At 35.6% G+C, this 27757-nt stretch overlaps 3 protein-coding genes across 5 annotated transcripts in view; 2 read left to right on the top strand and 1 right to left on the bottom strand.

Moving 5' to 3' along the window:
• Positions 1-1156: 1156 nt before the first annotated feature.
• On the top strand, positions 1157-15958 carry LOC113492629 (tyrosine-protein kinase Fer). 3 transcript variants are annotated; one of them, XM_026870194.1, is made up of 13 exons: positions 1157-1501; positions 2498-2594; positions 3216-3417; positions 4260-4397; positions 6554-6811; positions 6923-7133; positions 7235-7435; positions 8418-8618; positions 9656-9832; positions 11246-11459; positions 12544-12819; positions 13169-13291; positions 13752-15958. In XM_026870194.1, the coding sequence occupies exons 1-13, from the start codon at positions 1496-1498 to the stop codon at positions 13886-13888; spliced, it is 2241 nt and encodes a 746-aa protein (XP_026725995.1). In that variant the 5' UTR covers positions 1157-1495; the 3' UTR covers positions 13889-15958. The 3 variants fall into 3 exon arrangements, with proteins under 3 accessions (XP_026725995.1, XP_026725996.1, XP_026725997.1); XM_026870195.1 differs by lacking the exons at positions 1157-1501; positions 7235-7435 and adding an exon at positions 2139-2246; XM_026870196.1 differs by lacking the exons at positions 1157-1501; positions 2498-2594; positions 3216-3417; ... (2 more) ...; positions 6923-7133; positions 7235-7435 and adding an exon at positions 7442-8148.
• Positions 15959-16341: 383 nt separating this feature from the next.
• LOC113492631 (translation initiation factor eIF-2B subunit alpha) lies at positions 16342-19706 on the bottom strand. The gene is made up of 7 exons (XM_026870198.1): positions 19565-19706; positions 19373-19474; positions 18728-18867; positions 18152-18268; positions 17792-17904; positions 17073-17217; positions 16342-16650 (listed from the first exon to the last, which is right to left on the bottom strand). Exons 1-7 carry the CDS (start codon positions 19575-19577, stop codon positions 16369-16371), a joined length of 912 nt encoding a protein of 303 aa, XP_026725999.1. The 5' UTR covers positions 19578-19706; the 3' UTR covers positions 16342-16368.
• Positions 19707-21055: 1349 nt separating this feature from the next.
• Positions 21056-27757, top strand: part of LOC113492630 (NADP-dependent malic enzyme-like) — a 41594-nt gene continuing 34892 nt past the window's right edge. Inside the window, 1 exon segment of the mRNA XM_026870197.1 lies at positions 21056-21318. Coding sequence (XP_026725998.1) covers positions 21272-21318 — 47 coding nt within the window. The 5' untranslated portion in view covers positions 21056-21271.

Genomic DNA, 27757 nt, shown 5'->3' with positions numbered 1-27757 from the left:
ATGTCAAAGTCATGGCACTTGTTGTCTAACATTTTCATATCAACGCTTCCGTTTTAGAGAAGTTGCCTAGATCTTTGACCTTGCCAATAACTGGCTAGTAATTAGGAAAGCGAAAGACAATGGTTCTTGATTTGCCGTTTCCAATGACATTGACAACTTCTTAATTTCGAAAGCTCATCTGAGTCTGATTGATGGTCTTCAGGTGTGTTTAATTGACTAATAATTCTTTACATTATAAATAACATCCTGGAAATGCTGAAGAAACTTCCTCTTTACGAGAGGAATTGAGCATTGATCACTAAGGTCACGGTAATCACAGATCGCGGTGGGTTGGTGATTCCATATTCTAATTTCTGGATGGATTCTATTGGATTTTTTTTAATTTAACCTTTAACAGTAATGACTTAAAGTAACAATGTAAGCATGTAACTTCGAAAAAGTCGTATCGAGTCTTGCCTGAGATCGAAACCTGCAACATACATAGGCGTACGTCATCCCTAACTACAACTAATTCGTTATATTAAAGTGCTTATTATAATTTCTTTTTAAAACTCCCTTAACGATGTCATTGTCTGTGAATTTGTGTGTGTGTATTTGTGTCAACAAACTATCAAAACTATGTTAAAACAACATTGTCTATGTATCTTTGTTTTATACGCTATTGTTTACCGACGACTATTTGCGATTGCGATTACTATTTAGTCATTATTGATACTGTTAGTATTTGTACCGTAAACATGAAGGCTATCCGTAGGTACTGCCGTAATGTTGCCAGCCGAAGCTTCCGTCATCTCATCTATGATTGAATGTACTGATGTCATTGTCATATTTGGAGATCATAGGCGTACCCATCATACTTTACTGAAATATCTGTTGCTTTGATTTAAGTTAGTTATCGTTCAAATTTTGCTTTTAATTAATTGATAAAAGTTATTCACTCTCTGCTCCATTTCAAATAAATTAATAAAGCTCTAAAAAAGCCTTTTAGGGAGGAATTACCCAAACTTATTTTTCTCTTTGTAACACTGGTACTTAGCTGAATCGGGTTAGAGTGCAAGCTGATCCCAACTTAGTTTGGAAAGTGCTGAATTTAGAATAAGAGCAACATAAATAGGTATAGATGAGTCACCCGATAGATTTAACGCAGGGCTAGACAGAAATCTATTTGAAAATGGTGTTTACAAACCGCTTAGCATACGTAAATGTTTCTAAGACAACAATAACTCATTTCAGTCACAGTAAGAGTATTGCATAAAACATGGCGTCATAATGCATTATATATTTACATAAATGAATACATACATGTGTCTCAGAAGTTTTTTTTTGCTTCACATAAAGAAGCAATTCAAGATTAGCATTTGATTGTTAATTGCAGTTGTAAAAAACGTGTCGATACGTAATAGGCGAGGAGAACATAAATAGGTGTCATTAACTCTTTATTTAATTAGCGCTTGTACAGTAAGTGCCGCCGTGAGAAAACTTTCGTGTGTCAATCATGACGGTGAGACTCTTTCTTAATTTTTGTAGAAGAAAGTAAACAATTTGTCACGTATATTGTACACGTGTAAACATCATTTGGTAGATGATAACGCCTTTATAAGGTTTTGTCACGGTTAACTTAATCACATTCTAAATCGTAGTTTTAAATTACTAGTAAAGTATAACTTATTATTCAAGTTCGCTAAGATCGTTTCACAGAAGCGAGTAGGCCAGAGCTAGTTTTTGTTACAGTTTACACGCTGTTTGAACATATCGATTCACCTTTTTGCATAATTATGCATAAGCTGAGGGCAGGTAGTAACTGCGGTTTCCTACATACAGGTTAAACAAGATAATTAAATTATTTTTGTATTTTTTCCGCTGGAGCCAGGTAGATGGGTTTGCCTATATTGTTCTGGGCGTAATAAAAGTGTAACTGTGAATGTTGTTAGTGACTGATAGATGGTGTAAGTGACTACACACCGAGGTGCTAACGTGAGGGCGCGATGAGCGAATAAATCTCGTTGTGAGCATGATTTGTTCGTCCCACACATGCGTGCGCGCCGCTACACTAATTTATTATTCGAGCGCATCTGTTTTCATTGGGATTTATCGCTTTATTTAATAGTTCGATATAGATGTACCGATAAATAATTCCACGTGGGAATTTATTGATGCGTTTTATCAAACTTAAAAACTTGTATTGCAAAACTGGTTCGTATTTGGAAAACACAAATGGTTTCCTACGTAATTTTCCTGCTGAACAGGTTACTCTTTTGTCTGCGTGTACGCATGTCCTTTTAGAGATATCCAGACTGACTGGTTTATCAACGCTCAGTTTAAACACCTGGGCCTTGATTGTTAAATCCTTGCTTACTTTTATTTTGGATTGATTATCTAAAACTGTTTTGTGAGAATGCATTTCACTTCTTAATATTTGTTAAGTTTTCTGTTACTCAGATTCTTGAAATTGATTTTTTGAAACACTTTGATTAAATTTCTTTTTTCTTGTTCACAGTTGTCAGAAGAGGTGCAAAGGAAACAAAGCGAGTACCAAAAGTGTCTTGAGTCGTACAAACAGATGAGAGCCAAGTTCGAGGAAAACTACCTTAAATGTAAGACATTTTTAGTATTAAAATAGTTTTTAAAAATGTTAATGAGATTAATATGAGGAGCAAATCCTCTCGCATTCATGTTCGTGAATAGATAATAATATGAAAGAAACTCAATTTGCAAGTTTGAGTTTAATTTTATTCTTTATATTGACCTTAGCATGGACTGATAACTGTATCAAATATGTTCGTATTGACATAACTACTTGGCAATTTGCGATACTATTAGGTATGTGCGCTACACCTGTGGGCTATTTCTTTTAGCGTTATGTAATGTCAATAAAAGCAGAATTCGGGGAATCTTGTATCAAATGTCCATACGTTTTCCCTAATATGATTCTTCTAAACATCCTTGCACATATTAGTATAACAATTTAAACTTTTATAGTTTGCATCATACGACATTTTGTCATAACACCCTTTATTTTTTTAATAAAGGTAAGTAATATGTTATATTTTACAAATCGCCGAAAATATTAAGAGAAATTATACGGATTAATCGTAACTTTTGCCCTTCTACTAGTAGAAGAATCTAAAAGTTGTATATTTGGGTCCATTCGTACATCAAGAAAAAACAGCAGTTGATGCCAGTAATCCTCAACAATTATTCTTTTAATTTTCCAGGTCCAACAAGCCGAGGAGGTCGCAAGCTGGACGAGACTCGGGACAAGTACGGCAAGGCCTGCAGGCGGCTTCACCGCGCTCACAACGAGTATGTCCTGCTGCTTGCAGAGGCGACCGAGTGCGAGAGGGCGCTGCGGACTGCTGCACTACCCACGCTGATGGACCAGCAGCGCCGGCAGGGAGAAGCTACGGCCACGTCATGGTAAGATGTGGACTAAGTTTTTGGTACTACCTTTTGTATTAGCAAGTATAGCTGCCATAATAGGAGGGCTGATCTCGAATCACGTACGTAAGTCGAATCGTGTACGGAATAGGGAATTTTTGAAAGATTTGAGGAATGCTTTTACCAAGTAGTGGGACACCACATGCTGAAGAATAAAATGATTTTTGTATGTATTACGGGTTAGTGCGCTTTCCGTCTCTTATACTGGTTTTTAAAGAGCTCGTTATTTTTTTGCCTCCACATTTGTTCAGAAGTTAACCTAAGCCTAAGCTTCGAAAAAATATAATATTAGGTAAGTAAGGAGTGGAGAATTTCTTTGCTGGCTTCGCGGCCTGATAAAAAGCTTTGACTGAATAAAATAACAGTCTTGAGCTGAGAGCTAATTGAATAAAATTACGTACCTGCTATATTGTTCTAGAAAAGAGAGACGGACTTGTACGTAGCGATGAGAGATGAGGATGTGTTGAGAGTTCAGCATGCACCCTTCAAGTTGTCTACAATTGTCTAACTAAAGAAAACGTTGTTTTCCTTGACCCAATGTTAATAGTAAATTGATTATGTGTAGTTGTTTAAAAAAAGGTTTAAACCGTCTTAAAACAATTTTAGGCCACTGTCGTGCGTAAATTCGTGTAAATTAAACTGTTTTAAATAAAACTAATTGACCGTTGTAATTAATCCGTTATCTCATTAGAAGTTTATTAATTGAAATGGCAGTCTTCACCCATTACCTTTCATCATTTGTAAATTTGTTTTATTCCCTGTTTCGATGATATTCACAGTTTTAAAATTATATAATACTGATTTAATCTATGTTTATACAGGAAAGGAGTTCTACTTGAAGTGGTGCAGAGATCAGACTTCAGCACGGACAAGTTTAGAGAGATTCAGACCAAAATAGAAACAACCATACAGAATCTAAGGCCTCAAGATGAATACAAGGAGTTTATTGAGAAGTACAAGTAAGTTATGCATCCGGAATCGTTCTTAACAAGTTTTATATTAACAAGCTACTGTAGACAAGTGACATTTCTAGTAGCGTTTACACTGGTCATTCGGTAAAGTGTTTAAAGTGATAAGTTTCTTAACTCTATTTCTTTATTTTTTTTGGGGATTTTTATCGTCGTTAAGATAAAATTGTTCCTAATAATACTAGGGGTTTTTGAGGCGTCGGTACTTAAATAATATGTAAAACATAAAATGCTGAGGCATATAACACTCGATATGTATTATTCCCACGTGTATCGCTGAGTACCTACAACATGCAAGCATATATTTTGTTATTCCATCCTCAAATTACAATTGTCAGCCAAGTGTAGGTTTCTGCAGTGTCATTAATTATTATCGCAGCGAGTTTCTGCCAAGAGTGCAATAGAAAGTAAAATGATACCGGATACTTTCGATTTGGCAATGTTTAATGTGTACCTACTTACTGGTAGCACAGTTTGTAACTGCTGTATTATTATCTCGCTTCTGGACACTCAAACAACAGGAAATTCGTATTAAATTCGCACCTTTTTTTGTTACACTTACATTTTGGGCAAGTTACCTCTTAGGATACTCTTAAGATAAGTGTTAATTAAATGTTGTTGAAGTGGTTTTTGCGCGCAAGAGGAACAAACCTACAAACTTTTTCGCTTATGATATTAGTAGGATGTGCTCATCGGTAGTCCGTAATGGTTACCATAGTAATTTTATAAAAGTAAATAATGCCGCTCATATAATAACTTTTGACTAAACAATTAATAAATTCTAATAATTAAAATACGGACCGTGTTCTCGGATATCTCAAGGAAAAAGGATTTTGAGACATTAATTTACTAGGACTCATAAAAGTTATTTTTCGTCGAACACTGGTTAAGGAAAATAACGATTACTTTTGGTACACAACAACTTTGTCGATAGTTTTGTGCTGTTATGCGGGCTCTACCTCTGATATATATAAAATTTCAAGTCAACGGATTTTAGATATCAGAGGTTTAGGTTTAGGAGAGATTTTAGATATTAGAGTAGAACGTTAAATGATATTTCTGATTTCCTACTTCAAAATGGTTAAATAAAATCCCCGTTTACCAAGACAACAACGACACAATCAGTTATCATTCAAAGAATTTAGCCTTTAATTATTTATGACTAACAATTAAATTTGAAAGTGATCGCGATGTCAATGAGCGATGAGTATTCGAAGGTGAGAAGTATGATTCAGTAACGTTCAGGAACTGACGTTTACTTTTAAAGGTAATTCTTCAAGGCCATTGCGCGTTCGTTGTTTTGTGGCTATTGGAAATAAGTGTTCATGTTATTTGTGGGTTTCCCATTATGAAGCTGTTGAGAGTCTAGCACTATAAAAAAAGCAGGCAAGCAGGGGAGTGGGAATGGCCGAAAGGCTTATCGTGGCCTCCGTACACGAAGGGCAAAGGAAGGAACATGGGTTGGTTTTAGTCAGTAAGAGTCTGACACTCCCTTCTGCTCAACCCAAAGCGGAAGGAGTCATTTAGTGATTTTCCGCCTGTTGCAGTAGTGGAAGAGAGAAAACATGCTACACACGTTTCTTCTTCACAACTTCAAAAATGTCCGTTATGGGGTATAAAAAGATAATTGAATTAGAAGGCATTGCCCATTGCTATTCTTTAACTCAAAACTTTCACAATTAGTGAGATAGGTCATGTTTCTAACATTATTGTTTTTGTTCTTTGTAAGTACGGATCTAAAACATTGAATTACATAGAGTTTACAAGTTCATGATATAATTACAAATCACAAGTGACGTGCGCTGTGGTCGTCTGTTATGAAAATGGTTCTTGATGTAGGTCCAACAAACGTAGATATTACATGATAGATGCTACACCGGTGTATAAATTATTGTCACTCTTTAAAATCCCCAGCATATATTTCTTTCCTTTCTTCGGTTACTTATACATCTGACTAAGGTGTATCATGATGCCCAAGTAACTTTTTCTAAACAAATAGTATAAATTTGTAGCATAATATTATTTGTATTTTAATTCAACGATGACAGACAGCGCTAATCAATCAATCTGCTCCACAAATTATTGATAGTTACTTTAATTAGATACAGCAATCCATTACAACCATTTCAAAGTACATTTTGTTCTAGATCGCCGCCATCAACGCCGGTGACGTTTAACTTCGACGAGAGTCTGGTTGAAGACACAAGTGGGAAGCTGCAGCCGAATCAGCTGACGGTGGACAATCTTACCGTGGAATGGCTGAAGGAAAAGCTCACAGAGCTGGAAGCCACGCTACTGGACAACAGGGAGAAGCAAACCGCTTTGCAGGGACCCGAGATCATTGGGAACGGAGTCTGCAAGAACAACAACACCGGACTCAGTAATGGTGTCAACGGGATCGACAGGTAATAACACAGGCAGCTAATTTCCTCACTGAATTTCTAGGTGTATTGCTGTAATTGTTTTCGAGATTGGTTTTTATCCCTTACCTTAATATAATAATATTCATGACCCAGGCATTCTCCACCACCATTACCGGTGACAACGTCAGAGCCGATCAAGCTGCTGGAGCTGCGCGTAGCTGAGCGCAAGTGTGCCAAACAAGCAGAGATGATCAGGTCGGCGCTGGCAGAGCTCGGCTGCGAGGAGGCGCCTAGCGGCTGCCCAGACCTCTCAGCTGAGACTGTCGGCGTTGACAGTCTAGACGGCAGCTCGCCTGACCATCAGGTAGGATAGCATGAATTGTATATCTTTAGTCAGTAGTCACTACTTCAAGAATCAAACCACTTTTAAAAAGAAGTAATCCTGAAACTTAATTCTATTCTTAGTCGAAATTCGATCATCAGGATCGCTCCTCAATCGGATCCAAAGCGTCAGCGGACACGCTGCGCTTACACCTCCACTCTATAATACCGCCGAGACCGTTCTTCAAACTATTCACGCGGCCGTTCCGACGTAAATCAGCTCCGTCCAGTCCGGCGCTACCGCCCAAGACTTACCGGAGCAGCAGCGAGGGCCCCGCCGACTCGGTAACCATCCCTCATCGCAGACGGATCAGAGTCCTGAGGCGACGCTTGCGTAAACGTGTGGATATCTATGTGCATTGCCGAGTTCACAACAAAACGCTTTTCAAAAAAAGGAGACATAGCTGCGTTGTACTCGATAGTTGTTCTAATAGTGTGGTGAGTGCCACTAACCAAAACTCCAGAACTACAACACCCACGCATGGCATGGAATTTATACGATGCATGAAGCTTACGTCTTCCACGACGCCACTGGAATCGGCACGATTTAGTAGCTCCGGAACGAGCGGTAGTCAAAATGTGTCAGTGCTAATTTTAGCGCAGTTTTCACGTCACCGTGCACCGCACGAACTTCTGTCGGGAATGAGATTTCGTATAAAGTGAAAATAGCACAGACTCTCTTTAAAACTCAGTTTCAAAATCAAGGTGAAGCCGCTTGGGACGTTCTGGAAATGTATTGTTTACGCGTAGACTGTGTACGCTTCGGTCGCGAGGTTTACATCAAGTTCCTCTTGATGCGCGTTATGTTCGCTACATGTGGCGAAATAAAAAAGATACTAAAGTAGTGTACCTGTGTTCTGCGGGTTTCAAGCTGATGAGGTTAGGTAATGGATCCGTTTTCGTTGTACATAACGCACAGCGAGCTCCCCCCGCCAGTGGTGGTGCCGCGGAGGAAGAAGCGGCTGAAGCAACTGCAACTTGAACTTGAAAAAGAACTCGTACGTTATTGCTTTCGTGTTACGTATTACCGTGTGTTTTTTGTTGAATTATGTAATTAAGTTGGTGTGTGCATGTGCATTATAACTAAATATTGTAATTTTTATGTTTTAACCGTCCTTACAGTTGCCTCTATTAAAATAATCTTAAACACGTTTAATTACTTAAACTCAGAAATAGTTTGCCCTAATTCTTGAGATCTTAATTAATTAAAACGAGTGCACGTGGACACTAGATGTAACAATGTTTAAATGTCTGTATATTTTGTTAGGTGAGTGTGAGCGAGACGGAGCGTACTCTTGTGGAACAGGAGTGGTTCCATGGCGTGCTGCCGCGGGAGGAGGTGGTGCGGCTGTTGCGGGCGGACGGGGACTACCTGGTGCGGGAGACCACCAGGAACCATGCGAGGCAGCTCGTGCTGTCCGTCTGCTGGGGACAACACAAACACTTCATCGTGCAAACAACTCCTGAGGTTTGTATACTTACTGTCTATTGCTGTATTATGCATTATGTATTTAATGGAGACAAAAAACTTAGGTGTCTAACAAATTACCTGATAGCAAGCTAAGTAGTAAAACCTCTTTTATATAAGTTAATATCCGCGTTCGAATTATAACCCTAAACTTTTCTTAGTCACGGTCTCTAAAAACGTCTGACTAAAGTTTACTATATTTAGACTGTCCGAAGCCTTCTGTGTATTTTTTGTCCGTTACGTCCTTCACTTTCGTATCTACCTACACAGGTTATAAATGTTTTAGATATGTACGTATAGCAACATAGGTTTTAAATTAGTGATTCAAAAACGATTACTAGTTACACCTGTACCGAGTGGACTTTTTTCTACAGATCAAGAATGGTTTTAAACCGGTTATAATGCTAATCTTAAAGCAACATTTGGCGATTCAAACTAAATCAGATCCTAGAGTTTCTAAAAGTCGGCATAATGCAAAATGTTTTGATGTCTTTCAAGATTGGATTATAAATTTTATTTGATACAAATCAATTTATGAATATTGCGGTTTCTAAGAAATTATTGTAACTTCCTTTGTCACGATCCACGAATTAATTTTACGAGACCTTTACGTTATGAGGTCAATGCGGTTTGCACGCTCTCTAACTATTTGATTTAATATAAATTTGTGGCAATGCCAGGAAGTAGGTCTTTATACACAGGTAGTAAAAGGTTAGAACATGAATCTAATGATGTTGGAAGTAATATAAGGTTTAGTTTATACCTCAATTTCATATCACTTTCATGTTATAAAAAATGGTCTGATCTTAAAAATGTGATTTTCTGTATATTTTGAGTAAAGACATATTTCATAAACAGGGTAGTGTTGCTTATGTACCTAATGTTTGGGATAGACTTTTGAGACGTGATTTATGCTCTCATAGATTTGCAAAAAGTTTCATATTCTACATGTGTGTGTACTCTGTACTAACTTTACAATACTGCCTCCTTTAAGCATCATTCCAAACATATCCCTTAACCCTTCCATTACTCCTCAGGGTCACTACAGGTTCGAGGGCGCGGCGTTCCCGTCAGTGGCCGAGCTGATCGCGTGGCAGCGCACCAGCGGCGTGCCGGTGACCGCGCGCTCCGGAGCCCTGCTGCGCCGCGCCGTGCCCAGGGAGAACTGGGAACTTAATAATGATGATGTGCAGCTCTTGGACAAGATTGGGAGGGTGAGTTACTTTTTTAATCTCTTTATTTGCAAACGTAGAATTGACGAAAGCCTGCTAACAGCTAGTAATTCTGCTTAAAAGACAAAAAATAACTACTTTAGTTTTGATGGTAGTATCGTGAGAGTAGAGATTTTGTGTATAAATGTAGACGACTTTTCGAAACGAAATGTAAACGGTCCAAAGGACAATAACCAAATACATATGTAGGAAACTGTCCGAATATTCAGAGACTCTTATTAACTAAAAAATGAGAAATGTTATAGGATACGACAAAAAAAGCGTCTGGTAATTAGTTAAGACTAAATGACTTTCGTGTATTTTGCACTTCTATAAATGTGTAGCGTAAGTTTTTCTTTTTTAACAAGGCATCCAAGTGCACTTAAACAAGTGGACTTCTAGGAAATTTATTGTTTAATCTAACATTATGAGACAGTTGTGAGCTTAACACACTGTTTGGATACAATATACTAAGTTTATTCAAACATACTCGATGATTTAATAAACTTACAATAAACGTGAATACGAGTGTATTATATGGATTTAGTATCCATGTTTAGTAACAAAGCGAAATACTACGTAGTCGTAGTACCTACTTCCTTTGTTGTTAGGGACAAAAAAATACATTTTGCATCAGTGAAGTAGGACACTACATAGGGAAACGGTGTGATGTTTGAGGAGTCTGCAACGTGTTTATTAGTTCGTAGGGACGTCAACGTCAGGGACTTATTTTTCCTCTTTTGTCGAACGTAATAGTGTTGTTTACTGAATTTGTACTGATGTTGATACAGAAGTAGGAAGAAACGTTTCATGGCTTCTTGATGGCGCATTAAATTAAAAAAGTGTTTTTTAAGGAAAATTCTTGATCTGATGAATAAGATTAGTAGACAAATACGTAGATGATAAACAAATTCGTAGAGCCAATTTAATGTAAAAATAAAATTATTTCTGAATACCTACTTAATTATTTTATTTAAATACTCGCAAAATGCTTATAAGTCTATTAAAGTTTTGTATAATTAGTGACAGTAGACATAAAGTGTTATTTACCTTGTTCCTTGTATTTGTATCCTTATTATGCCCCAGAGGTGTTTTCTCGTTACGTAACTATTTTACGTTATTTTAATTACACGAAATCGCTCTCTTTTTTTCCCTCTCCACCAATTTAAAAAGTACATTAAAAGTGTCAAACCATTGTTGTTCTTATAGTCAGGAGGTGCGACTTGAAAACCATTTTTTCCATATTTTTTTGGACGATGACAATTCTATCTTTCCACTCTAAGAGGAACCTTTTTAAATGTCATAAAATTTAACTATGTATTTATAAATGTTAAAAGGTCCTTGTTACAACGGGCAAGGTCTAATCTATAAAATATAATAATCTACCATTTGTACCATTTTTCTCATCATGACTAGGGTAACTTCGGTGACGTGTACAAGGCTCGGCTGAAGAGCACGAGCCAGGAGGTAGCGGTGAAGACCTGCAGGGTGGCGCTGCCCGAGGAGCAGAAGCGGACCTTCCTGCAAGAGGGCCGCATCCTGAAGCAGTACCAGCACCCTAACATTGTCAGGCTCATCGGGATAGCCGTGCAGAAGCAGCCTATTATGATTGTCATGGAACTTGTTCCTGGTAAGGTCCTACTTATTCAAGTTTCTTGCAGAATAATAAAATACTGGTAGTTCAACCGATGTATCTATATTAGGCATGGCTGGGTAAAGACAGGGATCCTTTTTAAAAGGTTAAAAGGGAGGCGAGTGTCTTTTGATCATTTGCTTTTTAAGAAGAAAGTAATGACTTTTCATATTCAATCGTCGATGTTTGTCAATCCAATTTAAAATTCAGTATTAATTATTATTAGTAGATAGCTAATGTATTTAATAGGATTGCAAAACAATCTGAGTATTCAGGTTTCTTATGTCTAAATGTCCACGTAAACGACTAGTTAGGTATTTCAAAACATTTATTTATATTAAGCAATGTATTTTAAACTGTCGTCAGTAATAAAAATATGCATATTTTTATACATTTCCGTGCGTCATGACGGTAAAATGTTTCCAGTAGGTATGATGACACTTTTACGCGGTTTTTACGCAATTTCCTCACGATACACGTAATGTTACTCAGACCTACTTACAGAAAGACATTGTAATAGAAGTATCCTCAACTAAAACCAAGTGGAACTTCACCTAAATAAAGAATAGTTTATTTATGAAATGGTATGTGGGTAGGTTTTGGGTGTGTCATTCCCGTGTTTAGAAAATACGCGAACTTTATAGAAGACCCCAGACTCCAATTTATTCGTAAAAAAAACTGCCTGGTTTTTTTTGATGAGACTAGAAAAGTCAAAAACTTCTTTCAGCCGTTTATCAAAACATACAGCAAAAACTTTACGTAGGTACTTAAATAGGGATGATGACAATTTTTTTTGCAGTGTGATCATGTAGTTTTTTGTATAATAATGGATACGTATTTTTTAATTTGTCCCGCAAACATAAATTGACCAATTTACAGTGAATGAAACTTACGCGTGACGTCACGATTGAGTTGAGTATATATGTCAATTCTAGTTTTTCTGAAAAAGGAAAAAAATGTGTCTCATACTTTTCAATTATCTAACTGAGGGACTAATGAGATTTTTTCTTTTTATACCCAGTCATCATCCCTATTATGGTATTTAAAAATGTTCTAAATACCATTATCAATTTCTTTCCAGGTGGTTCCCTCCTAACATTCCTTCGGACGCGAGCCTCAACCCTCAGCTCTCGGTCCCTGCTCGCCATGTGTCGCGACGCGGCCGGAGGCATGCGCTACCTCGAATCCAAGAACTGCATCCACCGAGACCTGGCCGCCAGGAACTGTCTCGTGGGAGACGACAACATTGTCAAGATATCAGACTTTGGTATGTCCAGGGAGGAGGAGGAGTATATCGTGTCCGGAGGCATGAAGCAGATACCTATCAAGTGGACCGCGCCTGAGGCACTTAACTTTGGTGAGTAGCAATCGTAGATAGATATATAGATAGAATACTCTTTATTACACCATAAGGAAAAACAATTTAGGTCAATATAAACAAATATGATGAGTACAAAAGGCAGTCTTATCGCTAAAAAGTAATCTTTTGCAAACAACAAATCGTAGTAATTGATTGACTATTGAATTATATCCGCTTTATTAAACCTTAATGTTTCTCGCGTAAAAATAAGCGGAGATAACATAGTGAAGTTCTTAAATTAAAATTGCACCTGGAATTTCCTCCGGATTTGGATTATACTAGATTTAGTTACAAATAATGATAATACTTAGTTTGATCACAGCTGATATTTATTATTACTTTCCAGGCAAGTACACGTCTCTATGCGATGTATGGAGTTACGGTGTGCTGATGTGGGAGATATTCTCGAAGGGCGACACACCATACGCGGGCATGAGCAACTCGCGGGCTCGGGAGAAAATTGATACCGGTATGAAATTTACTATAGGAAACTGGTGAACTGATTGTCTTTTTTAAGGCTAATTTAGTCACAAACCTCTTTCGGGGTTACAAAATGACAAGATTTCAGCAAAGAACTTTACTGCCGTAGGTATCCGTGATATTTAACAGGTTCAACTGTGATCTATCGAGTAGCAACAACGAGTAGCACGTGTTATATTATTTAGATATATTAAAAGCCCATGTTGTCCACAGTTGGGCAAAGATCTCGCTCTCTTCTTTCCATTTTTCCCTTTCTAGGGTAAGAATTCCTTATGTAGAAGTCGAGCTTATCAAGTCATCTGCACCTGGGTCTACCTCGTGGTCTATTATGGTTAATAATCTTCTGATCAATGTAACTTATTTGACAATAAAACAAATAAGATCAAACTTCAACTGGGATTCACTTAAACGACTAATTTAATAACTAAAATGTGTATTTGCTTTCGTAGGCTACAGGATGCCGGCACCCGAAGGCTGTATGGAAGACGTGTACGCGCTGATGCTGCGCTGCTGGGAGTACGAGCCGGAGAAGCGGCCGCACTTCCACCAGATATACACCATTATAGACAACATATACAATAGGTAACATTACACACACTAGTGTAATGTTATTGGTTATTCAGATTACTGGAGGCCTATCGACACTTCTTAATGTAAAACTTACAGGTGTGGAAGCGAGATGCCGCTCTACTCCTTGTAATGGACCGTCTCACTTTAACACGTGCAAAAATCTTACATCAGGAATTGGTGATAGTTTTCCTTATATGTTAGACAAAGGTGCCTGCAAATCGGTGCTAGATATAGATCTAATAATACGAATTAAGTTATCCCCTTTCCTGTTTAATAAACGTATTGGCTCCGATGGTTATTTACAAACCAAAACGAGTAAATGTAATTTCAGAAGTTTGAGTTAAATAATGAAGTTAGTTCTAATTTATAACACTGCAGACGTAATTAAATAACGTATCTAAATGTGATCGAGACTTTTCCTCAGAAATGGCAACTAAATGGAATATTTACTTAGGATAGGTGCTAAGAATGACATAATCGTTTTTTTTTATAATGCTGCACAATCAATACTGTACGCAAAATAATAGGCCATTTGTTAAATTAGGGCACACCCAAATCAATTGAATTTAATAATTGACAGGGTTTTGAAAATAATAATTTGTAACAATAATAATAATTTACTGTGAAATATTTTACTTTAGAAATGTGTTTACTCATTTTCCACTACACCTAAGCAATAATACTGTATTATTTAAGTATTTGTAGAAAATAATCTGTGTTAATAAATATTGTAATAGTATGCTATGAGTTACGAATATGGAAGTGTAGAGATATTCAGAAGGCGCAATGAGGAGGATGAATTTATTCGGAATTTAACGACAACCATAGATAGCTTAAAAATTTAAAATGTAAAACGCTAAAAACTAACCGTTTCTGCTTATAGGCCTACTTAATAGTACTTAATGACTAAATGTACCTACATATTGTATGTAGTTTGGCAGACTAGAACCAAACAAACAAACAGTCGTAATAAACAGTCAATTATTGCATTTGCTTTAGATTTGACAGTTGACTAACATTTTTTATGTAAAAAAATATTTCTTTCTTTTCCGCCCACTAATTCATTCGGGTCTTTTTCTAACCTGTTAAATGGTATAATTATCTTTTTTGCGTCTTCTGATATACTTATAGTCGATTGACATGTAAGTATTATGCTCGACGAAGCGTTGATCTCTTACGAATGGTACTTTAGTGATAGAAAGGAAAATAATAGTGTTTAAGTACAATATGTTATCAGTTTCGAGTTCCGACTGAATAGTGAATATTTACGTATGTATAATATTTCAAGTACAATCTAATGAGCTTTCACTGTTACCCCCGAATATTGGAACGCAACTTAACTTTAAATTTGTATTTCTGTCCCAACTTAACACCTTCGTCAGACAGAGACAGCGATGGGACTAAAATTGATTTGCGTTCCAGTTTTATTGATCTGGTCTGACTTGGATGTATAGTTATAGTATTATATAGCATCAAATGTATAAGAAAAATCTTTTTGGCAGAACTTAAGTGTGAAGAATAATGGTAAAGAGGCATTAACTAATCCTCAAGGATTTTGTAAAAGATTTTAAGAATAAATAATAATGTTAATTCGCATAATTTTACTCGTATCTTCATTTATGTTAATTATAACTATGTAACATAACTTTTAACTTTAAATAATTGTAAAATAGACAAACATGTTTAGGTTATACTTATAGCAAATGAATACTGTGTTTTTTGAGCGTTATACTAAGTAAACTTATGTAAAAGATATTTGTTTCGAAATCGGAACTTATTTTTAATGATTTAACCGTGCTTCCAACACATGCTTTATGAATTAAATGTGTGTCATCGTAAATTAGGTGTTAATTATATTTAACGTGGCAATAAATAGACATGTTTGTGATATTTATGCTTCCACAGAATATTGTAACATTAGATATTATTATTAATGTTTATCTTGCCTAGTTTATACTGAGCATGATTTAATGATATTTTAACACAAAGTGAGATATAAATGTATAGGCATATTCTAGTTTAAATAAATAATATTATAACTATGTAAATATATTCGTACATATTAAAGTGCCAGACATTTTTTGAATTTATTTATTTACTTTCCTACGTTAATTGGACCTTTGGGCGATAGATTGGACCTTTGGAGATACAATCCATGCAACAACGACATCTGAACGACGTTGTATATTTACCAATTTTCATCTGTAGGCCTGCTACTGCCTTTAAAAGCCAGATGTGGAAGAAAATCAGCATACCGACCCTTCGTCTTTTTGGTTAGGAGGGGGAATACTTATGGACACTGACCTTCTCAAGGGAGGAGTTTCAGGTTTCCAGACCCGCCGTGCAACGTCTCCCGCATTTAGTTGGTGCGCGGCAGTGCATAGCAATTCATCACGCACGGCTCTCTGACCCTGCTACTCACTCTTACGTTATCAGTTTATGGCAGACTACTAGAATCAAACAATAAAATCTTACAAATAGGTTTATTAAAAATATTTACAAATACAACTTTATAAGTTCGTCGCTAACAGCTGAGGGTGTCAATATTCCTAGATCAGTGAACAGAAGCGTGATATACGCGGGCGGCGTGTAGTCCACTAGAGGGTGCTCTTTTGATAGATCTTTGCCGGATTTGAGGACACTAGATAGGTATTTGAACTCCTTGGGTAAGTCTTGCTGGTCGAGAGGGTATATCCTTGAGAATTTGAAGCTCTCTGTCAATACGTAGACGGGTTTTTTAAGCTCTAGAGCTGCCATTCCTAGTAGATAGGTGCCAATCTGTAAATAAGGTATGAAGTGTGAAGTACAACTTTTTGGAAGATTAATGATTATTCTAATTACAGCAAAGAGGGCAATGGTTATTGAACGAAAATATTCTATAGTATAAGGCAAACATTTTTGACACTAGACCAGCCTCATAGACAAGTTTATCTGAGTGCATACGTTGATCGGATTGCAATAGATACAATTTATACAAATTCACGTTACTTGTTGGAAAGGAAAGAAATAGATCATACATTTAAGGGGCTCCATCAGCGCTACGATTGTACAAATTGTGTTTTAGCGTAAAATATTTACATTCTAGTTCATCATAATCCCTGATCATAACTATGTGAAGGTCGGCTTCTATTTTGACTGGGTGCAGTTATGTACCAGTTTTTAAAAAAAGCTTCTGCCATTTACAAGCTCGTCCAACTTACTTTATTAATAATGCCGCCGCTCTCGGTAACACCCTCGGCCCCGATCATGACGATGTCGACCTGTTCCATGATGTACCCGACTGCGGAGTCCAGGATCAGCGTGGCGTCTACCCCGCCCGCCACCAGCTGCTTGTGCATCAGCTCGCTACAAGGCAAGCGTGAGGTCATTAGGAGGAACCGTATAGTCGTGAGCTAAAGAAGAGTTAAGCTCTGAAAGCGGAGCGGATAGCCGAGTGCTCGCGTTCACCATGCCGACGTGTAGCGGGTTCGATCAATGCTTAGGGCAAGAATTTGTGTGTTAGCGCACGTTATTTGAATGTTTGTAAAACCTCACAGAGTTCACAAGTTTGTAAAAGCGACACAAGGATTAAATTCCTTAGAGCTGGAGTCGACTGTTTTTACGGAAAAAAAGAAAGAGCTTTGCAGTGGATTAGCGGATATTCGCTGTAATCTTATTGGTTAATATTGTTCTAGTTTTACGATCTGCAGCCTCGAATCGTTTTTAAATAATAAAATAAAGTTTTAAATAATTTACATAGCAAAAGCGAGAGAAATGGATACATATCTATAAAGTCATTTCTGATATGGTAACTTATATTGAGAGTTCTGTAAAATATTAAAAAAGAAACAGTTGACAGTGCTATAAATTTTTCTTTAAAACATCTCCTAAAAGCATAAGTATTAAATATAATATAGTGTATTACTTAAAGAAATCTTACCCAGAGTTATCTGGACAGGACATTGTGACATACACTTCAAATCTTTTGTTAGCTTTAGCTGCTTCCAGCATGGCTTGTAATACTACCCTTGATCGAGAATGTGTTAATATTTTCTGTGAAAGAAACAATACCATGTTAAAATATAAAACACTCAACATAATAGACAAAATATAGCTCATTGTCATTTTTGATACTTGCAATCTGCTTGAATGACATAAAAATCTGGTGACAAATATGTTTTTTTAATATTTTATTTCCTATTTACTATTAATATTCAATTATTATGATAAGAGAATCCTAATGAATGCATATCATTCTATGGTGTGCCATAAAGAATGTTCTATTCTATCATATACTTACACATCCATCAGTTATAAATGGCATGGCTTGTTTAGCTACCTTCCCTCTCGCTTCCAGTAATGTATTTAAAAATATATTCCCTCGCTGCAGCATAATTTGTTCACATTCTTCAAAGTCCTGGAGTAATCATAAAAAGTATGTTTTAGTATTTTATTTTAGTGAAACTGTAACCCATTCCCATATAAATGACATTAATTCCCTATGATTTTGTCTGTGGTGGTAAAATTATATCGTGGTCCAATTGCCTTGCAAGCTTAAATAATAATGTATGCCTTAAATAATCATCCCATAATTATGTTTATCACCTAAATATAAAAACAGCACCTTTTACAAAAATCTAAAATGTGTGTGCACTTTTCTATACTTAATTTTGCATCATCATAATAAGCTTAATTAGCAAGGCTAACAGAACTAGATTAATTTTAATCTGATAGATTTATACAAAATAAATGGCATTCAAAATAATCAAATATTCTATTTGCATTTTATCATTAATATTATGTAGAATAAAAATTATTCAGGACCACTTTAATATTTCTTAATATATGATAAGCAAGATACTATTAATTATATTACCGTAAAGTCAAGTTTGGCGAATGTAATGAACCTCATGAACAGTTCACAACCGGAGGAGATGGCGGTGACGGGCTGGTCGCAGTGTTTCATGGCTTCCACAGCCAGCTGCATGTTCAGATCCAGCTCTCTGACTGTTGTCACTGGTGAAATTAATATTTAAACAAGGTTTAGCCTACAGCAGTCTTACCAGGCTGCATTGAGTGAATGCCAAAGTTCTGTGTATTGGGAAGACATATAGAATACTAGGGCCACTAGGAAAAAGGACTCTTGCGTAGGAAGACTAACACCGAAATAAATAGAAGAATTACATGTTTCTTCAATATTTGACAAGACAGATTTCTTAGGAAATGAGATAACCAAGATAAGCATTTCATGGCTTTAGTCATATTCATAAACGAAGTCCTATCCCCAAGAATAGTATGTGCTTGTGTGCACAAGTAGAACTGGTGTCTGTATTCAGTGTTTTAAGTAAAAGTAATTTATACTTTAGAGGTTCAATTAGACAGAACCTGAACCAGAACCGATTTATTAAGTGTAAAAACCACAAAAGCACCTAGTTTTTGACAGTCATTACAAAATGGGAGTTGTGTATGATGCAACACTTCTCTACCTATGATTTCAAATGCATAAAATTAGTTTGTGTACCTTTGTAATTCTCTATCACAGATAAAAGAGTTCTTATGGCAGCTACTCCTGCTGAAACATCTTCCTCTTCTTTCATAATTTTTAAAAAGATTTCTTGAACTTCTGTAAACGTAAAACGAAAATTATTGAGTAACATTCCTGATTACAGTTTGTAAGTTCTGCGTATTTTGCTGTTACAATGATTGTATATACCTTCTTTCTTCATTTTGCTAGCTTAAAATATTTTTTTTGTGTAGAGGTATTAGATAAAAACCAGGTTTTGTTTACGTATCACACAACATAACCTCAAGAAAAATAACACTTGTCCTGCTGTCACGACGAACTGTCATTTTTTATAATTGTCAGAATTGGCATGTTCGGAAACTATGGTTACCTGAATGCTATAATTTTATCATTGAATAATGTTTTTGTTGCATTAATGTAACTTTGTTTTGAATTTAAAGTTGTTTTTGATAGAAATGTAAAAGGCAGGTAAAATAATAGAAAGAAAATATGTCTTTAATAGTAAAACTTGCTCAAATTTTAAGAAGGCATAATTTTCCAAAGTACTTAATTACACTTGAGTTTTCAAAATTGCATTCATTATTGTACAATAGCACAATCTAGTTGACTGACATACACAGTGTTGGAGGTAAGAGATAAGGTCTTGCCTATTTCATTATCTTAATTACCTATTTCAGGTAAGTTACTCAGACAAGTTACCAACGTATTTTAAGCATAGCAATTTAGCATTAAGCATCATTTCATCATTTAGTCAGGGATTGCTGAGCCTAAGAGAACTTACTTTAATCTTCGTCTTTATTATTTGGATAGTTTTGTATTATCCAACATACACAATCATAAAAGACATACATTCAACGACAGACATTTAACTTAACTTTTGACGTAGTCGTGGGCAATAAGTAATAAAGTTATGAGTATATTTTTTTAGTACGTTATACATTTTTAACGTGGTCGGGCCCAGCTTGACGGTTAAATTAGTTGCCTATGCGTAGAAATACCATGATAGAAAAAAGTAAGACTATTTTTCTGGCTGCTGTGCTTCTATTGCCCTCAAACATGTACAGTGTAATTCCACTTGACTATTATTCAGTAATTTATGTACAGCTTTTCATTATCACCATGTCAGCCTGAAATTTGGACAAGGGCGTCTCCCAAAGATTATTATTATTATATGTCTTGTACTAACAGCAGACATATTTTGTTCACGAACTCGCTTTAATTTAGGTATCTGTTATGGAATAATTTTTGTACCTTTAATGTTGGCTTATTACACAGCTGCACAGTTGTGATAAGTAGTTAATATGTCATTTGGGGCTTAAAAAAATAATGCTCGTCATAATCAACAGCAAGGACTAATTAAAATTACTCATATCATAGAGACCCTCGAAACGCAAACGAGATCTATTCGTGATAAGCCTCTGGTATCTTATCAGATCGATTTATTATGTTTTTTTGGAATACTAGTACATATCATCAAATAATTAAACTGTATAACATAATGACTTCGTGTTTATTCCTGAGTACTGGACTGTAATATCCGCATAGGCAATGTGTGTTATCAACAGATAACTTGATTTATCCACTACCGCCATCTATTATCAGATAGATAAAACTAAACTTTTGTGGAGTATTGTGCGAGTTTCACCAGTCGGGATACGACCCCATATCTCTGAATAATGTCTGCTTATTTTTCTACACAATTAGAGGAAATGACGTTGTTTTCTTAGTCGGTTGTTAGCGAGGGAAAGTCATGGCCACAGCTCTCTAAGTTGTCGTTGGTTAAAGTGTTAGTGGTAGTTGCGTGGGTCAGACGCGTTGTATGCCAGCTTCATTTGTTTACAAAAACACCGGCAGTCAGTGGAACACTTTTGCTTAATTAACTACAGAACTTCAGACATGGGGAACTCTGCATCAATGAAGTTAAACGACAAACGAAAATGGCAGTAAGTAAATAGTTTGCTAAAATTACTTACCTTCTTAGAAGTTTTAGATTAGTATTTATTGCCTCATCGTTTTATTATGTGTATGAGTAAGAATTACAGGGAATAAGAACAAACCGCTTTTCAAATGTGTTTGTTTGTTTGTTGCCCTATACATTGTATCTATTGAACAACAATAATACGGATTAATATTTAATGTTTACCTACCCATCTTCATGGATACATTCACCTGTCATTCTAGTTTTACTACCTACCTACTTCTAATTACTTCGTCCGACTCCATATGACGTTTTAAAATTTTGCAATTTAAAAGATTTCTTAATATAAAATAACCCAGATATATATAACCTTTTGGGTGATATAAATAGATTTAATTACTTGAAAGATATCTTATAATTGAAGCACGCCTACACAATTTAGCCTTATTACTATGAAAAGTGTGTTTGAGTAATTTAACAAATTGGATCGATTTTGACAAAAAAAAAAAACATCGTTGCGCCAGTTAATAGATAAAAGGTATCCAGTTAGAAACGTAGTTTTTGGAATCATCTTCTCATCAATATTGAGTAGATACTATTGTAGAATATCTTTTGTCCTTTATCATACCAAAACTATCATAAACCTGGCGTACCCAATTTTCCATGCTGCCTCATCAACAAAGTGTCTAAATTTTCTTCTTCCGAGTTGAGTTTTTCCTACCATTTTCAAAGACTTCCAGTAAAGAATACGTGTGTCGTGTAAATAAAGTATTTTAGTATGATTGTCCATATAGAATATATAATGTGTGTTATCGTGTATCTAAGATTATCATTATGTGTATCTAATAGGCAAAGCACTAAGAAAATTTGTTACAATTCCATAACAAATACATAGCTACCTATTTGCATAGGTACAGTTAATAAATATTGAAATGCATTGTTTTGTCGTCTGTTCTTCAAAGATTTTATCTTAAAAGGTATTGATAAGGAAAACGTTGCGTGGATATTATTAACATAATAGGCAATTTACATGTGTTCGTATGCCCACACATTTATTATTTTTGAATAAATTGATTAAGTTTTTTAAAACTCTTCGCTCCTTGACCTCCTTCGAAAAGGGGCGAACGATTCTCACGGTGCATATTGGATAAGTGTGAGAATCGGACATCCATTTTTGATAATCCTGGGGAAACCTTTTTTTATTCGAATGCAGCTAATATTTTTTCTCAGATATTCCCATAAATCACTTTTATTGCAAAATATTGTTTTCTGCTTGCAAAATATCGTATAGTCATATTAGGTACCTTTTTTGGTGGAAATATTTGAGTGAGTGAGTTCAAAGATATATCACCGAAAATCAATCCTAATACTTACATGTTCCAGACCATTTTCATATTAAATTGCATTGGAGTATTGAATTAGCAAATTCAAGTTCAAAAATAAAATAAAGCAAACCATTCAGAGGTAGCGACATTCTTGATAATAATAACTAATTATTCTTTACATATACCAACATATAGTCGTCTACCTACTTACCTACAATAATTGACGACTTAATTAAATACTGACGCTAACATATGCGATTGTGAACTGAAAATAATGCTCGTAAAAAGAACAATACGAGTGTTAGTGACGTACACACTGATAGACCGTACTCTCGTGTAATGAAGTTATTGTACAGTCATCGACGAAAGTATTTGAACACATTAATTTTTATAAAACATAAAGCAAATGAGAAATTATGGGCGATGAAATGCAGTTGCAAAAATGTGTGAGTAATATCTGCATCGTTTGTCATCGTGATCGATGTATTTACGTGTATTTATGTAATGATTACTAGAGATTTCATGTTTCTAGATAGTCTTTCAGGAAGCGAAGAATTTTGTGTTCTTAGAAATTCGTAAGTAAAGTAAATGTTATGTCAAATGTCAGTCATGATCTTCGTCTTTCCATACAATTGAGATACAATTGTTTTGTTTTTACATTCACAATGGTAGAATTTTATTGTCACTTGGCTATAGGGGTTGGATTATTGCCGATGAGGAAGCAAGACAGTCCTGCGTAAATAGGTGATGATGTCACATGTCATGTGTCTACGAACATTAACAATAAAATATACACACAGTTTGTTAATTAATTCTTGTTACGGACTGTACTGACATACGTTGAATGGATATCGGCTGACTTACCGATTATCTCGAAACATTTATACATATCGCGTAATATCAATTCTGTCAATCTATTGAATGCGATCAGTAAACGAAATAATTTCGAAATATTATTTAATTTAATTGGATATGAAAATTTATGTTACCACTTGCAACAGAAAACATTCACGAAAAATATTAATCATAACATTTAAAATAACTTACTTTTGTATCATCGATCGAATAAGGAGAAAACTGATCAACAGTGTCGCCTCGATTAAATAAGTTGTATGTTGGTAGTCTTTATTGAAACTAGATTTCCTATCTTGTCAGTTTATTGTCAAGAATAGCTAATAAGCAAGGCTATTATCGAATGCATAACGATTCTATTACAACGGTAATACAGTTTTCTTCTGTTGCAAAACAATGTTCGTCTGAGCCTTGTCATTATTCAAAAACCTTTATTTGTTGCGTCAGGACCTTCTTTAAAGTGTGTTTTCAAATACGACGTCATTCATTACGTGTTTATAAAGAAGACAGCCTTTTAGTGATTTATTTTAACAAGCCATGGACTGTTTATACAGTGCATTCGTTAGTTTTCGACGGCGTTACAAAAATAGTAAGCCAGGGAATCTTCGTACCGACGTTGAGTAAGTAGGAGAATCAGACCGCGAATATTTCCTTGGCCCCGTAAATACTATAGAATTTAAGGCCACTTAGTACTCATAACACAGTTTTTATATCTAGTGGAGTAATAAAATAATGTGGTTGCACGATGATTCAATTTTATACTCGGTTTTCAGGTCCCTCTTTTGATATAGTGTGTTTGATTGTACTTGTGTAATTTGTGAAACAAAAAGATTTCAATTACATTATGTAGCCAACTGCGATTCGCAATAATACCGAAATTAAAAAGACATGTATCTACATATTTTGCTTTTTAGCAAAGTAATGAGGTATCTCCTGAATATTTAATATTTACTTCTTATAAAGACAGATAGGCATTGACAGCTTAGCAGTGACAGGAAACTGATTGACATATTGTTCTCGGTCGATTGCTATGCGGCATCACTGGTACAAGGCATTAGGTCATCAAACGTGCAGATAAACGGCCAATTAAGGCACATCAATTACTTATTGGCGTACCCTAATTGCCCGTTTACGTACCATAATTTAGTCAAGAGGTCACTCACATCTTTACACTAAGAAGATATGTCAAACAGCTATAAAATAAGTTATTTCGTACTATACGAAAAGTAAATCTATATCCCAGTGATAGCTGAAAGCTCTAAACGAGGCAAAAATGTCGTGCGAGTTGCTATACATTGCGGAGCTGCGACGCTTTTGTGCCAAAAGAGATGCATCATGGCCGGCAGTGTATTGAAACTCGCGCAATATTCTCGTCACGTCAAAATGAGCCTTAAGACGACTTGTAGTACTAGTACCTACTTACATATCTGCGTTATTTAGCTTGCGACAAGTTTTTATGGTGATTGGGACATACATGACGCTGACTAATATCCGTAACTAAGCCTTTATTACCTTTACTCATGTTGTTAAGTCATCAGCTTTATGTTCTAGTTAGTCATGTTCACTCGAGACTTGCTTTTGTTCTCCAGATTGGTTTTGATAAAGATTGCCGTGCGATAACGTAAATAACTTGATCGATTTCTTGGTAAGGTAAATGTTTTTGGGTTCAAACGTGTGTATGCGTTTATTGATGCTGTTTGTGGATCTTATTATTGGAAGTTTTGACAATATCATTAAGTTGTAATTGTTTGATGAGACACTATAGTTTAAAAGGTTGCTCTATTTTCCGTAACTTAAGCCTAAGTGTAACGCGCTTCCACAAATATACCACTGACATGTTTTTATATCTATCAGTTTTTGTTTTATTTCATATGTGTTTGTATACAAAGAAGTAATAGGTAATTCTCTGGTAATGAATCCAAGCAGCCTTAAAATATTTGCACTTTCACGCCACTCTTTACAACAGTCGGAAACAAACGTAACTCAATTTGCAGAACTTTAGGTCAAGTTTTATTTATACACCAGGAACTAAAAATACAAGCTCGTAATATATTTATAATACCGGTCAGTAATTACACTATGGAGGTTTGCAATGTCTTAATTTGACCTCGACTAGCCGGCGAGGCAGCTTGCGTTGCGCGAGACATATCGGCTACAACACAAAGATTTATGTACCAAACTAATAAAAGATAATTGTGCAAAATTTAATTTCTTCATATCGATATCGCTGTGATTTTGAAACACGTGAAAGTGGATTATAGATCTATATCTAAAACGTGCTTTTCATATAGGTTTATAATGTGATTTCACGTGTAAGGTTTTGAAAAGTTGTAATCTTGCGGTTTTGATTTGAATATTAATTATTGCTAAGGAATATGCATTTGAGTGGCTTAAAAATCCGTAAATTAGTTTTATACCCCATTATTATTTCTACTGTCATTGGGCCTTAGTAAAGAACACTAAGCCTGTCTTGTTTTTAATTAAACTGTCTTTAATTAGGACTGGTAATCCAAAACAGTGTACCAGAAATTAAAAAAGTTTATCCACAAGCAGGTACGTAGTAGTGTGTGCCCCGTACATTTGTCGTTTATTTAAAAAAAAAACAATTATCATTTGCAACCTTGGACTGTAAAATGTAAACAAAACACATCACATCTATAGAGATGACACAAAAATAACTAATTTGCGTGCATTCCAATGTTTAGAATGTTTTGCAACGTTCATAATATCGATATTTTTGGATGTGATTTCTGCCTTACGTATGATATTCATACGTATTAAAATAGTGTAAGCTAAAGCAGCTTACACTATATTACATTATTTTTACAATACTCAGATACTTTTCGTAGAAGTAATCAAGGAAACATCAGACAACATTATTCATGTTTACTTTGACAGGGATTGCATGCAATTCACAGTGTGTTCGACGATCAATTTGAAATGACCTTTGCTTTCATATGCAGTAAATATTTAGTGTGCAAATACAAACTACAATAACAATTCGACTCGCGACCCTGCTGCCGCGTCAGCTCATGATTAAGGACTCCAGGACGTTCCGAAACTAATCAGGCTATAGGAAACTAGTCACGAAATACGAGTTAGTAAACCGTTATTAAGGAAATAATTATGAATCCGCCGACTCAATGGGGATTTACCGCCACATCTTAAAGTTCCACTATTGCAGTTTTGAAAACGTCACAGCGTCTCCCTTCCACAACTTTAATTGTATTTTATGAGTTAATGATAGATCCGCTGTTTACCTTACCCGAAACTGTATGTGTGCGTAAACATATACCTACAACATAAAATACCTCAATCGCTTTTAGAAAATGCAACATATGCATCCGCGATTTTCCTTCGCGAAATAAGTATGGAATGACATGTAATATATTATATTATGTTCTTACTTTCTACTCTCTATGCGATTATGATTGCGGTGGACCGTAGTTTCGTCACATAGCGACTGCACTTGCAACGCACCTGCGTATTATACGTTACCACATAGCCATTTGAATCGCTGTTATGGTTAAGTGGCGTTTTAATGATATATGACGACACGCTATTTAAATTCTGACGTTTATTCCGTTGGTTTATTTTAGTAGGTATGCAGTGTTAGTTGCGTTGTAATTTACATTTGCAGCACTCAATTTGGGTCGGCAAAATTGAGTTGTTATCGGCTTGGTTATATATATGTATTTAAAAAAATATACGGCAGACAAATAGTTATAAATATAAGATCGGAGCGTAGATTCCCCTCTTCATTTCACATAAGTGATGATAAGAATCCTGGAAAAAATACATCCTCGGTATATAACCTAACATTACCTCAATGTTAGCGATGCCTTGAACTTAGATACAACAAGCAGTACTTGCGTGATTTGACATTTTATGTATTAGTCATTGCTCACTAACCTCACTGGCATAGTCTTAGATGTTTTGATCTTCCGGTACGCAATCTATATATCAAATTAAAAGAGGTTTATACTCCAAGGTGAAGCCCCTAGGGTTTGAATTGTGAGTAATGACTTATAAGTATTTGGCCTTCATTCCGTTGTCTGTTTTGTTTGCAAAACATTCGACGAAACCAAATCACTGCGAACTCAGCATGTTATTGTGAAAACTACCGGTGTGTGTGACATACTGAGCATTTCCTAGTCGGGTTCATGTCCACAAACATTTATCGAAATGTCAATGAAATTATTGCGGACTTTTGCAAGTTTGCTTACACAATTCTGGTGTTTGTAGTTTGAAATTGTATATTGCAATCTACCGATGCATTTAACTTAT

The sequence above is a fragment of the Trichoplusia ni genome, chromosome 4 (genome assembly GCF_003590095.1).
Source record: "Trichoplusia ni isolate ovarian cell line Hi5 chromosome 4, tn1, whole genome shotgun sequence".
In the NCBI taxonomy this organism is placed as follows: domain Eukaryota; kingdom Metazoa; phylum Arthropoda; class Insecta; order Lepidoptera; family Noctuidae; genus Trichoplusia; species Trichoplusia ni.
The sequence above is the reverse complement of the archived record's forward strand: the minus strand, read 5'-3'. Positions and strand labels throughout refer to the sequence as shown.